We start from the raw sequence: 13,266 nt of genomic DNA on the forward strand, positions 1-13,266 counted from the left end.
GAAAATAAAGCAAATAACAAAGGATACTTTAATCATTCGAAGAAAATTATAAAAGTAAGTTGCAATTGTTTGACTCACATAATTGATGTGATGATGTATCATAATGTTGAGAAAAAAATAAAAAATTTATTTATATGTGGAAAAATTATTCTTTTCAGATTTATATAAATTTATCATGCATAATAATTATTTTTTTATATATGTAGCGCAAGAACAGGTTTTTAAATGAACAGGTGGCATTATTACGAATGGTCTAAAATAGAGATTATTTTGTTCTTGGCGAGTAGAGGATCCGTCCACTATCTTTCTCTCACCGAACCATTTGCTCTCTTTCTCTCTCCAATCTACTCTCTCAATCTCGCAAAACCGAAAAAAGAAGAATAAAAAATTAAAATCAAAACTAAAGTTAAAAAGAAGTCTCCAACCCATAAATTATCATAACAATAATAATAATTAAAAAAGAAGCAGCTGTTTTGGACTTCAATTTGTTCAAAGTGAGTATCTTTTAACTTTTTCTTGCAATTTCATACTTTTTTCTTTCTTTCTTTGGATCATTTTTATATTTTGCTGTTATCGTATATTGATTTTTGGTATGCTTGTGTTGTATGGTTCTTGAACTTTCACTTATTGTTTATGCCTATTTTTTAATTCAGAATCAATGTAAATTATAGTCATTAGTAGCTTTAAATTTCGAATTTGCACACTGGGGAATTGAAGTGATCCAGGGGCTACACTCGTATGTTTAGTTCCTGGAACGGTAACACCGTGTTTGGAATAGTCTAAAGGACAAGAATTCATTTCATTTCGATTCATTCAATGCATATTTAGTCAATTCTTGTGTTTGGAAAGCTCGTAGTTGCTACAGGTCAATTTAGTAAGTACTTGAAACATTCTTAGTATTAAATTTTTGGGAGATAGTTTATCGCAAAACCTTCTAGTTTGTATTGTAGCAGCAGCAAACTACCTGTTGCTGTTAAAACAGCGAAACACATAATAATATGGATATTTTAAGCAGAATAGCTGATTAATCTCCTGAGGTCCATTTCAAGGCGATCTCTGTAATTACTTGAACTAGAAGGATAGTTTGTATAATTTAGAGTATCGAATGGTTGGTTATTGTAACATGCTAAAAGAAAAGAGTAGATGATAGGATTAAGTGGATCCTAAATCCTATAATAGTCTATATAGTGTATAGCGTTATGTTTGAACTTATTAAAGTGTGTACTATGTTTTCTGGTAGTGGATGAACAGCCTTCTATGAGCGAGGATGGCGAGGACATGGATCAGACTGTAGACAGTTCTAATGGTAAAGAAGTAACTACAGCTGAAGAAAGTTCTGATATGGAACCATATGTAGGTATGGAGTTTGAATCTGAAGAGGCTGCAAAGGTGTTCTATGACGCATATGCTACACGCTTGGGATTCATTATGCGTGTTGATGCATTTCGGCGATCAATGCGTGATGGGAAGGTTGTGTGGCGTCGGCTTGTGTGCAATAAAGAAGGCTTCCGTAAGCTAAGGCCTAGAAGAAGTGAAAATAGGAAGCCTCGAGCAATAACACGAGAAGGCTGTAAGGCCATGATTGTGGTAAAGAAAGAGAAAACAGGAAAATGGGTTGTAACAAGATTTGTAAAGGAGCATAATCATCCACTGGTAGCTATACCTTCTAATGGTCGTAGAAGTGTGCTTTTATCTCAAACTCCAGTGAGTGCCTTTGGAATATAAAATAACTAAAAAGGAAAAATAATTCCTTTTACAAGTGCTATCTGCTTATTTTATATAAAGTTTAAATTAGCTATACCTTCTAATGATCATGCTATTTTTGTTTATCAAGTTTTCATTTAGTCATTCTTCACTAACTTGAAACATCTGTATGCATAATGCAAATGAATTAGGAGGTTTAATATTGTTGGTTAAGATTTTCAAATGCGCGTATCTTCTCTACATTATCATAATAAAACCTGCTATATAATTTTGGTTTCTTGTTTTTCCTCCTGGATGTGTTAATTTACTTGAATGCTTTATTCTCAACTGGGTAAACGGTCTGTTTTCCATCTGTATGTCAGAAAGTTTTCTTTGTCTCTGTGCCTAGTCTTTTTTTGGTCATTACCTCTGGCAAAACATCATGCTAGTTAGAACACATTGCTTACCCTTAGATTTACTTCCAAAAAGTTATATGGACTCTGATGATCCATCCACAGCTATTAGAAACTTATTTCATTGCACTAGGTCAATGAGATAAGAAAAATTCTGATAAATCATTGATTCGTCTGGTGTCTAAATATATGATGATTCATTTAGAAATTTACTAGATTGAAATTTTATGACGTTAAAGTTTTTTTTTAAATGTTGTGAGTTTCATAACATACTTCATATCTGAATGTGAGAATTTGAGGTTTGTAGTCAAATTTTAGATGAACATTATCATGTAATTAGGTTGTTCAGATGATTCTTCTTCCCTGTTGCCTGCCTGTCATTTTTCTTCTTGTTAGTGTATTCTGTTAACCATCAAATGAAGTTAAGTACCCTGTTAATGTCCTTTTTTTCCCTTGGATTTGTTGAAACATTTTTTAGATGCTAGTCATGCCTATCTTTTATTCACATAAGATTGGGACATTAAGGTTAAGTTTTATTCTGGTTGATTGTACTAATTCTCTTCTTGCACATGGTTAGAATTTGAAGTGGTTAGAATATGAAATATTGTGCACTCATTTCATGGTCTTTTGAGCAAGTACAGATTTAACAGATGGAATTGCAACCATAAGACTATATCCACCAGCAAATAAGAAGTACAATTCTATGGACAAGGTGCCCCGGTAGCCTAGGAGTTGTCAATTTAGAGAAACTACTTGTTCTGGACATATCAATTAGTTTCTTACATAATGTTAGAAATGCTCGTGGACTCCAATTAATTTATTTTTATCTTCTTGTGCTTATTATTGGAACCAATATGGCATTTGTTTGGATTCATTATGGCATATTTATTCTTGGTTCTTGAAGTGGAGAAAAAGTTAATTTTGATTTTCTAAATATTATAATGTTTACCATGTGTATAATTCTTCTATATTTTGTAGGATGAGAAAGATGTAAAGATTCGGGAATTGACTGCAGAGCTACAGCGAGAGCGAAAACGATCTGCAGCTTATCAAGAACAACTTTACACGGTTTTGAGAGATATGGAGGAGCATTCAAATCACCTATCAAGAAACATTGAAGATGTAGTTCAAAGTGTTAGAGAAATCGAATCAAAGAGGTAGGCAGTAGCTTCATTACATATATTGGCTGGTCTCTACAATATCCTTGTTTGTTTAGGAATCTAGTCTGAACTTGTAGGTTGGCAGAATTTTATCCTGTACTTAGCATAAAATTTTCTTGAAATTAGTTGATTTCCTAATCTATAAGTAAAACTGGTAGGTTTTACTTTTCTTTCTGATCTTTTAATATTTCTTTAATTCGTCTGTCCTTTATCACCAAAGACAAGGCAGATTAAAACTGAATTAAAAGCTAATTTTGTTCGAAAAAGAGTGGAAGAATTTTCAGTGTCATTCCAATTGCATCCCCTAATAGCTCCTCCTCTATAAGAAAGCAGTACAAGTTGTAACTAGTTCTATTTTTGGATCATGAACCTTTTACTTCTACTATTTTTCCAATTATGAGTGGGATTTTCTAATGCTGGGAGTTAGAATCAACTTTCAGATACCTTGTACTCCAAGCTATACTCACCTCATTGCTTGTATCGGATCCAGAAAGTATGTGAAGCTACTATGATTAATTGCTTAAGATTCTTTCACTAATGTCACAAATATCCTATCAAAAGTAAAACCACAATTGGGAGAGTATGTTGAGTAGATTGTGTAGGAGTAAGATGAAGGTCATATAGGGAATGCAGCATAATGGAAGAATTTTCTTCTTGTTCCATAATATCAATCTTATTCATCATGCTTCTTCAAAACTATACTCGTTATGCTCAGAATTATCTAGGAAATCAAAGTAAATTCCTTTCAGGGAAAAGTTCCTGTTGTTGCCTACGAAGCAACTGCAATTCATACGCTTTATATCAGGAGTATAACCACTGGGACAGCTTCTTTTAATATATTAATATTGAAAAGTGCTTCATCAGTTTGTCTAAAATAAATACCAACTCTTCTTTTTCTGTAAACCCTTACAGTCAGATGGTTTCTCTTAGTTTAGCAATGCAATTCATCCTTAATTCTTGAGTGGATATTGGATTTCACAGGATATATTAGTCCCATTATATAGGTAAGGAAAATCAGTCCCAAGTTTAGTAGTATATGGGATTTATTCCATGTGGATAACAAGTATACGTGAGTCAGACTATCTATCATAGGAGCTATTATAAATTGTAAACTGCAAAACTAGGCATACCGTCTGTTGAGAAATGTCATGGAAATTTATTTAAAGTACAAACTGGTTTTACGTAAAATGGCTGATAATGTTGGTGCTGATGCACTTTAATGGGTTTTCCTCTCATATTGGTGAGCTTTAGCTTGGGGGCATAATTGCAATAGCCTAATGGCTAAGATATAGTTTGCTCCAAATGCAAAATACAGGTTGTTTCCCTTATTCATTTTGTTTTAACAAAAGTTCTGGCTTATCCAATCTTAGAAAATGTGAAAAGGCTCAACTTGTAAATTTTCAGATTAATAAAAAAATTAAAACGTATCATATTGTGCAACTCCCTACACAACTCACAAACACAATGAGCATGTAACTCACACAACACACACAGTACGCCATTGATATTTATCTCATACCGAGACTGATGAATTTTTATTTAGTCTCACTGTGATGAAGAAGCTCTCTTGCTGCTGCGCACAGAATCCAGCAAAGCTAGATATTCGGTTATGGCTTCACCTTCTTTTGTTACATCTATGTCATAGTCAGACAAGGCATCTGCTTTCGCTATTTGCTCTGCAATTTCATCCTCCATCTCGACGTCCCTCTCTTCAGTTGAGATGCCGGATGGACCTTCAATATCATCGTTATTGTTGCTGAGATTTTCTTGGTTCTTACCCCCAACAGCATCACTGGGGTATCATGACTACTGCTGTTAGGAGCACCTGTGCGGTCAGTTCTTGATTGTAAGAGCAACTGCTGCATTGCTTGCTCTACAGAGCCACCAGCTCAAAAAGCACGAACAGCGTCAATCACTCTTGATCTTTCAATGCCCATGGATACAAGCTCTGGATTTCTCGATTCAAATCTTGTTATTTTCCTTGATTCTACATCAGAGTGAATGGCTGTAATAGTTTCTGAATTTGTCAAGTCATCCAACGCCTTATCATCATCATTTTCATTTCTCCATAGCGGTTCAGCCGCAATCTCCTTCTCAAACCCTATAGAGACCAACTCTTTCAATCTCTGGAGATTAACAGCTTTCTTCAAGGGTGTTACTCTGTACTATTTCTGCTCTCTAATCTCAGCTCTGTGACGAAGGTCATCCGCCAGTTTCTTTGCTCTCTTTTCCTTCTCTTCAATAAGAAAATTAATGGCACTCTCATTCTTAATGCCCTTTTTGCATCCTTTTCTTTGACAAGGCTTCATCTGAAACTTGTAACTTTATGAATCTTGCATTTGCAGAGTTCAATAACTGCCCACATTTATCAAACTCACCATCATGGTATGCAATCACTCCTTCCAACAACTCTTCTCAGATATAATGCAAGCTCTGAAGAGCGGCCTTCTTGAAGGAGTCTGAAATGGGTAGAGTCCTTGCCATGAGCGCATTCAAGTCCTTCTCTAGCCTTATTAAGGCGCACTCCTGCCGCAGATAGCCATGCAATATCACGAAGCATGAAATAACACCACACGATGTCTATCTGCAAAATAGAGACATTGTCAACAAGTTCAATAGACTTAGGATTGCAAAGAGAGAAAGCCTCCTCTCCCATGGTGAGCACTTCTAGTGCATCTTTAAACATTTGCCTCCTGATCAGTTCCTTTCCATTTGCATGTAGCAATAGACCCATCATTATTGCCTGTCTATCAGTTTCAGAAAAGTGCAATCTGCACCCATTTGATCTTCAAGTTCTATATTGAAGTCCTCAATCGATAATGATTCTTCTCCATGTCTCCTAGACAGTGTAGTGGGAGCTACCTTAACTCGGGCGAGTCTGTGACTACGTTCTTCATCATCCATCAATTCCTGCTTCAAAGACTTGCCCTCCTCAATAGAAGCACGAGTAGCAAGAATCTTGGAGTTGTTTCGAATACCCAATTGGCTAAGTTTCTCACTGCCATCGCCATCTTTCAGGACTTCGCCGCTACATATTAACTTGATCGAATCAGTACCTGTATTTGATGGCTTTGAAACTCCTCTCTCAACATATACTAACTGTCATTCTCCAATTCTACCTCCACTACACCAACCCATATCGCTGCTACCTTTACTTTCGCCATTGACGACAATGTAATGGGTTGTATAATAATATGAGAAAGATTAAATTTTCTTAAAGCTGGAATTTACCACTCGCAGCTCACAAAAATAAGCCTGAACACTAATCGCACAAATTTATGCACAAGTTATATTGTGCGCAGTCAACTCAAGAGAGGAACTTTAAAATTCTTGTCAATTCCACAGGAACCAAAGGAATCGAATTGCAGCTGCTGAAATTTTGAACCAAGTTTCTCGCAGTAATGCACTCTTTGTTATGTGTGTGTTTTATTCAATGCTCTCCTGAACCTTATAAATATGTTTTGTTTAATACTCTCCTTAACCTTATATTTATATAGACACGGACTAATCCTAAAATTACAAGGATAACACCTAAAATAAAAAATCCTAGTTTATATAGGTTAAATAATTCTTAACCAAAATATAAACGTTAATCCTAATTAGGTTTAGTTTTTCTTTTTCAATAAAAACCCAATTTTCTCAGGCTTACTATTCCTACCACTTACTAGCTTTTTGGGAATATTTTTATTACTGTCCTTATAAATATTTTTTAATATAGTTGAAAATTTTCTCTGATTCATGTGAATTATTTAAGTTCGACTTATATAGATGAATGTCTATATAGAAAATAATAACCATAGGTTAACAGCAAAAAACTTTTTAAACTTAATACTTTTAGAATTTTTTTGCCTTATTTTAGGAAATAATAACAATTTAAAATAGATCGATGAAAAGACTTTTTACCCTAATAGAATTTCTTTTATATTTCTAACGTAAGTTCTAACCTAACATAACAAAATGAGAACAAGATGCGTAGCAAATGAAAGGAACCCAAAAGAAAACAAAAAAAGCCAGTGAGATAATCTTATTGGAAATTGGCAGATGCACAAACAAGTACAAAAAAATCTACATCATGTCTTCTGTCCATCTCGTGGAATTCTTTCTCCATTCAGTTTATTTCAAGCCCATCACCATCACCATCACCATCACCTGACAACCTGAGTAGATGTAAGAAGTTACAGCAGTTGCAGTGGCAGCTCCCTTTGTCCCTATGAAACAGCTTTCAAATTCTCAGTAGGTTCCACACTTGATTGAGGGAATCAACTCTATGACCATGTTGCTATTCCCTTCTATGATCCAAGATGACTGTTTGTAGTTCGTGTGTGTTGATGATTTCTTGAGGTCTTCTCTGCCATGAGGAGACATGTAAGCTTGTGAGACGAAGTAGCAATGGCCAACAAAAGTTCAAGAATGTTTTTAGCAACCAACCTATATAGGTGACATCATTAACAGGTTGATTCATGTCCGGATCTGCTCATCTTAATTATTAGAGTATTTTATTTAGTTAAAAATTCATAAGCAAATTAATTACGAGTATATGCATTGTATCTATATTGATAAGTAAAATAATTTCATAATTTTATTAAGTTAGGATAATAAATCTTAATTTTTAAATAAATACACCAAACCATTAATTTGCTAAAATAATTTGGTTCGTACAAAAATAGGATGGAAATGAATGATTCCTTTGGTTTATAAAAAATCACTCATTTTTTCTTTTCTTTTAAAAAATAAATAATTTATTCACATAAAAATCAAGTGAAATGATTATAAATAGTCAAATAAGTGAAAAAAAAATTATGATTTATATAAAACTTATATTGTATATTAATTACATATAATAATTATAAATTAATATTATTATTTTTAATTATAATTAAGTATATTATTGTATCAACAATGACTAAATAATATAAAATACAATTATTCTTATTTCTATTTTCGATTTTGAACTAAACAAATCCTAATTATGTACGTATTTATTTCTTGAAAACTTAGTAAAATTATAAATTAATTTATCAATAAATTATTTATTTATTAATTAATTAAGATTTATATAATTAATAGATTCCAAAGCTATTAAATCTGTACTATATTTAAAAAAAATGGAGTAAAATAATCAAATCAATGCCAGCCATACGAGGATCTAGATCTTGAACAAAAACCCATTAACCTCACCAACAATTCAAAAAGAAAAGTAATATGGGATAACAAATAGTCAAAGAAGACTTGCACTTAAATAAAGCATATATCCACAAACAAAACCTGAATATATTACTCAACTACTTGAACAAGAATATAATCTATTTTCAGCATATCTAGCTAGCGAGTTCATTTTTCTTAAAAAAGATATTAACAAAAATCTGCAATGGGCAGGTAGCATCTCTCTCTAGGTGTCTATATATATATATATGTTTGCATATAGAAATCAAGCTATTTCTAAGTTTCTGTTATTTTTCACTGTCATTTGCAGGAAGCGCCTCAAGAACCCTGAGGATATTAAGGACATACTTTTGAAAGCACTGGATGATCTTGTTAGCGTAAACTCACTCTTCACAGTAGCAGTATTCTTGGGCTTATCTTTTGCATCTCCAGACCAGTTAAAAAGCCTGGAAGTTAACAGACCCGAATGCGATCCAGACGAGAAGATGGGGAAACAACTGGTGGTGTACGAAGTCGTCTCATTTTCTAGCTTCCTGCTTTCAAGCCTGGTTGCAAAATCACTGAAGCTTTTCCTCAGCCTTTTCTACTCCAAAACGACGAAGTGCGGTAAGTGTGATGGTGAGACACAGGATATAGAAGAAAAGAAAGATCCAATTTTCCATGCGGGGAGAGGATTCCTGTATTCACTGTCCATACTGGCATCAATTGTTGGGGTTGTGTTTCTGACAATATCGATGGCTTACGTAGTGGAGATGAAGGTGGGGAGGTTTTCTTGCGACATTCGTGAGACTCGGACTGCAGTGATTGCGTTATGCGTACTTGTGCCTTTAGCTTTGGTTGTTTATATACCTTCAGTGTCGGCTGCCTTGTTTTATTGTGTAATAGAGTCATAAAACAACCTAATTATATTTAGTATCCATAATAATATCCACTGTGTAAATCCTCCACATATATTTATGTGTGTGTCTATTGTGTTTATGAATTTCTGGTAGTAATAAATAAAAAACAGCTGCTATAATTGATGGGTTTAGGCTCAATTTTGTGTGAGTTATGCACATGCTTCTTAAAAAAATTTCAGTAAGTTGGTACTTTTTCATATCAAATTCTACATATTTAATCAATATAATTTATAATTAATATTTAACATTTGATATCTGATGAATTAAATCATTCAATAAAATTACTAGTATATTATTGTGAAAAGGTTTAATTCTTAATAATGTAAATTAATAAAATTTGCTGTAATAATTAATAATGCTATAATTAGTTTTTCTCAATCAATTGAATTTATCCGATTCATTATTACTTTTATGCGAGTGATTAAAATCTAATCTCAAATCATTCAAATTAACTTAACTTGTAAAAGAATTAATTATAGGGCTCAAACGATATTGGAGAAACACTTCCACGATAATGACAACAAAATATTTATAAAAGTGAAGTATTTAAAAAAGGTTGAAATGGCATTTCTTTATTCATAAGGTATTTGTAATGGTCATCTTAAGCTCCAAATTCCTAGAGAATCACATCACTAATGTCCAAAGTGGAGGGATAAGGTTTTCTTACATTTTAGAAAGTAAAAAACATGACATACGACTACAACAATTGTCAAAGAAAGATCAGGAGTTGTAATATTTTAATTACTTGTTTGTGTCGCCGATTTATTAGCTTTTAGGGCGACCCTTATTCAGACAAGCCCAAACTTGGAGGAATTTCATTAGGTGAATGTGGATTAATTACATTATCAGATTATTATAGTTTTTAAACTTTTTAATATGCAATTACTTTTTCTATTATTGGATGGTACATTCTGATCACAATTAATTAACACACATCTATTCATATTAACATCGTTATTTATATATAAAAAATATTTGACTATAAATAAAAAATTTTATATAAATTTAGTTTATCATGTTATTTTTAAATAAATTACATTAAATATTGATATATGATATTATTTATTAAGTGTTGTATTTATATTGGTTAGTTTATATATTACTACTAACCACCCATGACTATAAACCAATTAATACAAATAAAACAACTAATAAATAATGCCACATGTTATTACGGAATTGGTTTTGTCTAGGGATGATTTTGTAGAGGTTGTTGCTAATAATAACCGGTGATATTCGTGTCCTGCATCTTTTGCACTTTGGGGTCTGAATTGATAAACACTTGAGTTCTTCTACTGTTGCTTCCACAGTCCGAGAAATGCACAAGAAAAGGAAGTCTAGGTCAAGGCAGATGGCTCACTTCAATGTGATAACGTATGAGTGAGCTCTAATGGTGCAAAAGGTTTATTTTGCATAGCAAAAATATAGGAAGAAGAGAGTACTAGTGTGTTGGAAAAGAAGATGAAAAATGAGGAAGAAGAAGAGAGAATCATCCCCTCCCCCAATTGCTATAAGAGAAGAGTGAGATTGACTGGTACTGGAGTCTCTAAGGAGGGTATTAAGTTTATTAGGTTAGTTGCTTTAAGAGATGTGTTGTTGGTCATTGACTTACAGTTGCCATTTTAGAGACAGAGGTAAAAGGGAAACAAATTCTTCTGAGGTTGGAAACATAACTCAAGGTTGGTGTGAGTGGACCAGCTCCATTATTATTTTGGATATCATCTCAAATACTACATAATTGCTACGCCACACTATTCACTTAGTACCCTAAATACTGAGAAATACATGAAATCATGAAGATAATGATTACTTCTTTTGGGATTCTTTTCATCATTGTTGAACAAATACTTGTTTCACATATTTATGTATTTGTAGTTGAAATTATAGAAAAACAAGAAAGGGGAAGATGCCTAAACTTATCAATCTAATGATTTTTTTCTTTTTAAATTTGGTTCGGCTCACTATTCACACTAGTTTAATTAGGTGAACAAATTTAAGGAATTCAATTATTCGATTTTTAGTAAAAGCATAACAAAAATTGAACCCACTGTTGCTCACTTAGTCTTAGTCTTAGTTCAGAGGAGGACAAAGCAAAATAACAGAAATCACGGGGGAAGGAGGTCTCAATATGCAACGGACGAAGGACTAAAGGTTCCTACAGGTCCTGGTTATTGGTAAATATTAGAACTTGGGTTAGGACTTACAAAGGGGCATGTTTACTTTCGCAGGCCTAACAGGTTCAATAAGACAGGTTAGGTCCAACAATGGGTTACCAATTTTAAACTAACCCAGAAAAGAAAAACGTTTTTTATGGTCCAATCTCATGAGCCTCTACATAAATAAACTCGAAGGTAAGACCACAAAAGAGAGGCCACAATGACCATATATATGCAACACTGGCAACGACCAGTCCATCCACATCCCATTGTTAATGATCAAGAGAACACCCATCTTGAGGCAAGAGTGATCAACAGAAGTCTATTAAATTAAATGCTTAATATTGCAAGTTGCAACAGAACAATAGAGCATTGACAATGGAAATTGCTGTTTATGGCCCACAGCCAAGTCATCATAGAGATTACATAGCAAAGTTAAGCAAAAACCTGAGACGAAGACAAGAAACCATCCCTTTTAAGCTATACCTTGCTAAAATTCAAAATTGACATAATGTATACTTCAACACTTAAAATTTTAATTATTTAATTATTTTAACACTTTAATTTTTAATTTAATCTAATAATTATTCAAACTATTTTTTTAACACTTTTCATACACTTAATTTTCAATTTAATTTATTTATAACAAATACCTGAAATTCATTTTTTAATAACATTTAAATATCTATATGCAGTATGTTTGAACATGTTGAATGAAACATACATATTTAAAAAGTATTTAGTATTATTTAAGAAAGAATTGAAGTGACTATCAAATTATAGTAACAGCTAAGATGTTAATGCATACAAATGATTAAAGTTGAGGTGCCCTTCTTCTATCTTCATTGACTCGGGTATATCTGAAATAAATCGAAGATGACAAAGATGTTGCTGCCTTAAACGGCAGTTGAAAGCTCATAGTAAAACTCGTAGTAAGCTTCAGACTAGCTCTATGAAATGAAAGGAAGAAACCAGACAGAGGTGGGGTGTAGAGAATAAAGACCATAGAGGAACAAGCATTTTTGCTGATGCATGTTAAAACAAGGTAGGAAGAAACCAGACAGAGGTGGGGTGTAGAGAATAAAGACCATAGAGGAACAAGCATTTTTGCTGATGCATGTTAAAACAAGGTCTATTGAATCGAACCAGTTCAGGAAATTCCTAACGGCAGATACTGCCACAACTTGAGTTTTGAACATAAATTTAGTAAATCACATATCTTGTGGGAAAAAGAAACAGCATCCGACTCATCATGCCTAGTGCTGACAAAATTGCAAGGCTGTTTCTCATGCACAAAAAGAGGACATTGCCATCCTGCAACCCACTAGCTGGATAACAGTCCCAAAGGCACTTGATGCATAAGTGCAATGCATGAAATGAGCACAGAGATTTAACCGAGGAACAGACTAACAGGAAAAAGAAAAAATTGCTTTTAGCAATTCAGCGGGATGGCCTAACTAAACATATGCTTCTTGAGGACAACAAACAGAAGTTCCAAAGCAGGACTAGTTTCCCAACATTAAATAAAAGCATTTCCTTCATCTAGAATGCAAATTTGATGATCTTAGACCAGATGTGAGTGGACAGAAATTAGCAAGTATTTCTAGTATAGTCTGGATAGATTTAGAAAAACAGAATTACATAGCAACCATATATATAACAACCTGAACTTGAACTGGTACTTAACTAACCAAGCTCATCTATTTCCGTTCTCTTTTTTTTATTTGTTGCCCCCAGCTAATGAGATTCATTTAAAAAGAGCTATTAGGATCTTGCCAAATTAGTAATACAA

At 33.3% G+C, this 13,266-nt stretch overlaps 3 protein-coding genes across 5 annotated transcripts; 2 read left to right on the top strand and 1 right to left on the bottom strand.

Annotated features, from left to right (window-relative positions):
* Nucleotides 1-230: 230 nt before the first annotated feature.
* On the top strand, nucleotides 231-6,475 carry LOC8259710 (protein FAR1-RELATED SEQUENCE 7). 3 transcript variants are annotated; one of them, XM_048377236.1, is made up of 5 exons: nucleotides 241-494; nucleotides 1,241-1,704; nucleotides 3,075-3,253; nucleotides 5,602-5,913; nucleotides 6,100-6,475. In XM_048377236.1, coding segments are annotated over exons 1-4 (654 nt in total). In that variant the 5' UTR covers nucleotides 241-493; the 3' UTR covers nucleotides 5,612-5,913; nucleotides 6,100-6,475. The 3 variants fall into 3 exon arrangements, with proteins under 3 accessions (XP_025014568.1, XP_048233193.1, XP_048233192.1); XM_025158800.2 differs by lacking the exons at nucleotides 5,602-5,913; nucleotides 6,100-6,475 and adding an exon at nucleotides 4,800-5,311 and having other exon boundaries at nucleotides 231-494; XM_048377235.1 differs by lacking the exons at nucleotides 241-494; nucleotides 5,602-5,913; nucleotides 6,100-6,475 and adding exons at nucleotides 569-874; nucleotides 4,800-5,311.
* Nucleotides 5,637-6,014, bottom strand: LOC125370709 (NEDD8 ultimate buster 1-like). Its single transcript, XM_048377237.1, has one exon. The coding sequence runs from the start codon at nucleotides 5,991-5,993 to the stop codon at nucleotides 5,637-5,639; it is 357 nt and encodes a 118-aa protein (XP_048233194.1). The 5' UTR covers nucleotides 5,994-6,014.
* A 2,019-nt stretch (nucleotides 6,476-8,494) lies between the features above and the next one.
* On the top strand, nucleotides 8,495-9,449 carry LOC125370532. The gene is made up of 2 exons (XM_048376391.1): nucleotides 8,495-8,632; nucleotides 8,730-9,449. The coding sequence occupies exons 1-2, from the start codon at nucleotides 8,625-8,627 to the stop codon at nucleotides 9,310-9,312; spliced, it is 591 nt and encodes a 196-aa protein (XP_048232348.1). The 5' UTR covers nucleotides 8,495-8,624; the 3' UTR covers nucleotides 9,313-9,449.
* Nucleotides 9,450-13,266: the final 3,817 nt, after the last annotated feature.

The sequence above is a fragment of the Ricinus communis genome, chromosome 7 (assembly GCF_019578655.1).
Source record: "Ricinus communis isolate WT05 ecotype wild-type chromosome 7, ASM1957865v1, whole genome shotgun sequence".
NCBI lineage: Eukaryota > Viridiplantae > Streptophyta > Magnoliopsida > Malpighiales > Euphorbiaceae > Ricinus > Ricinus communis.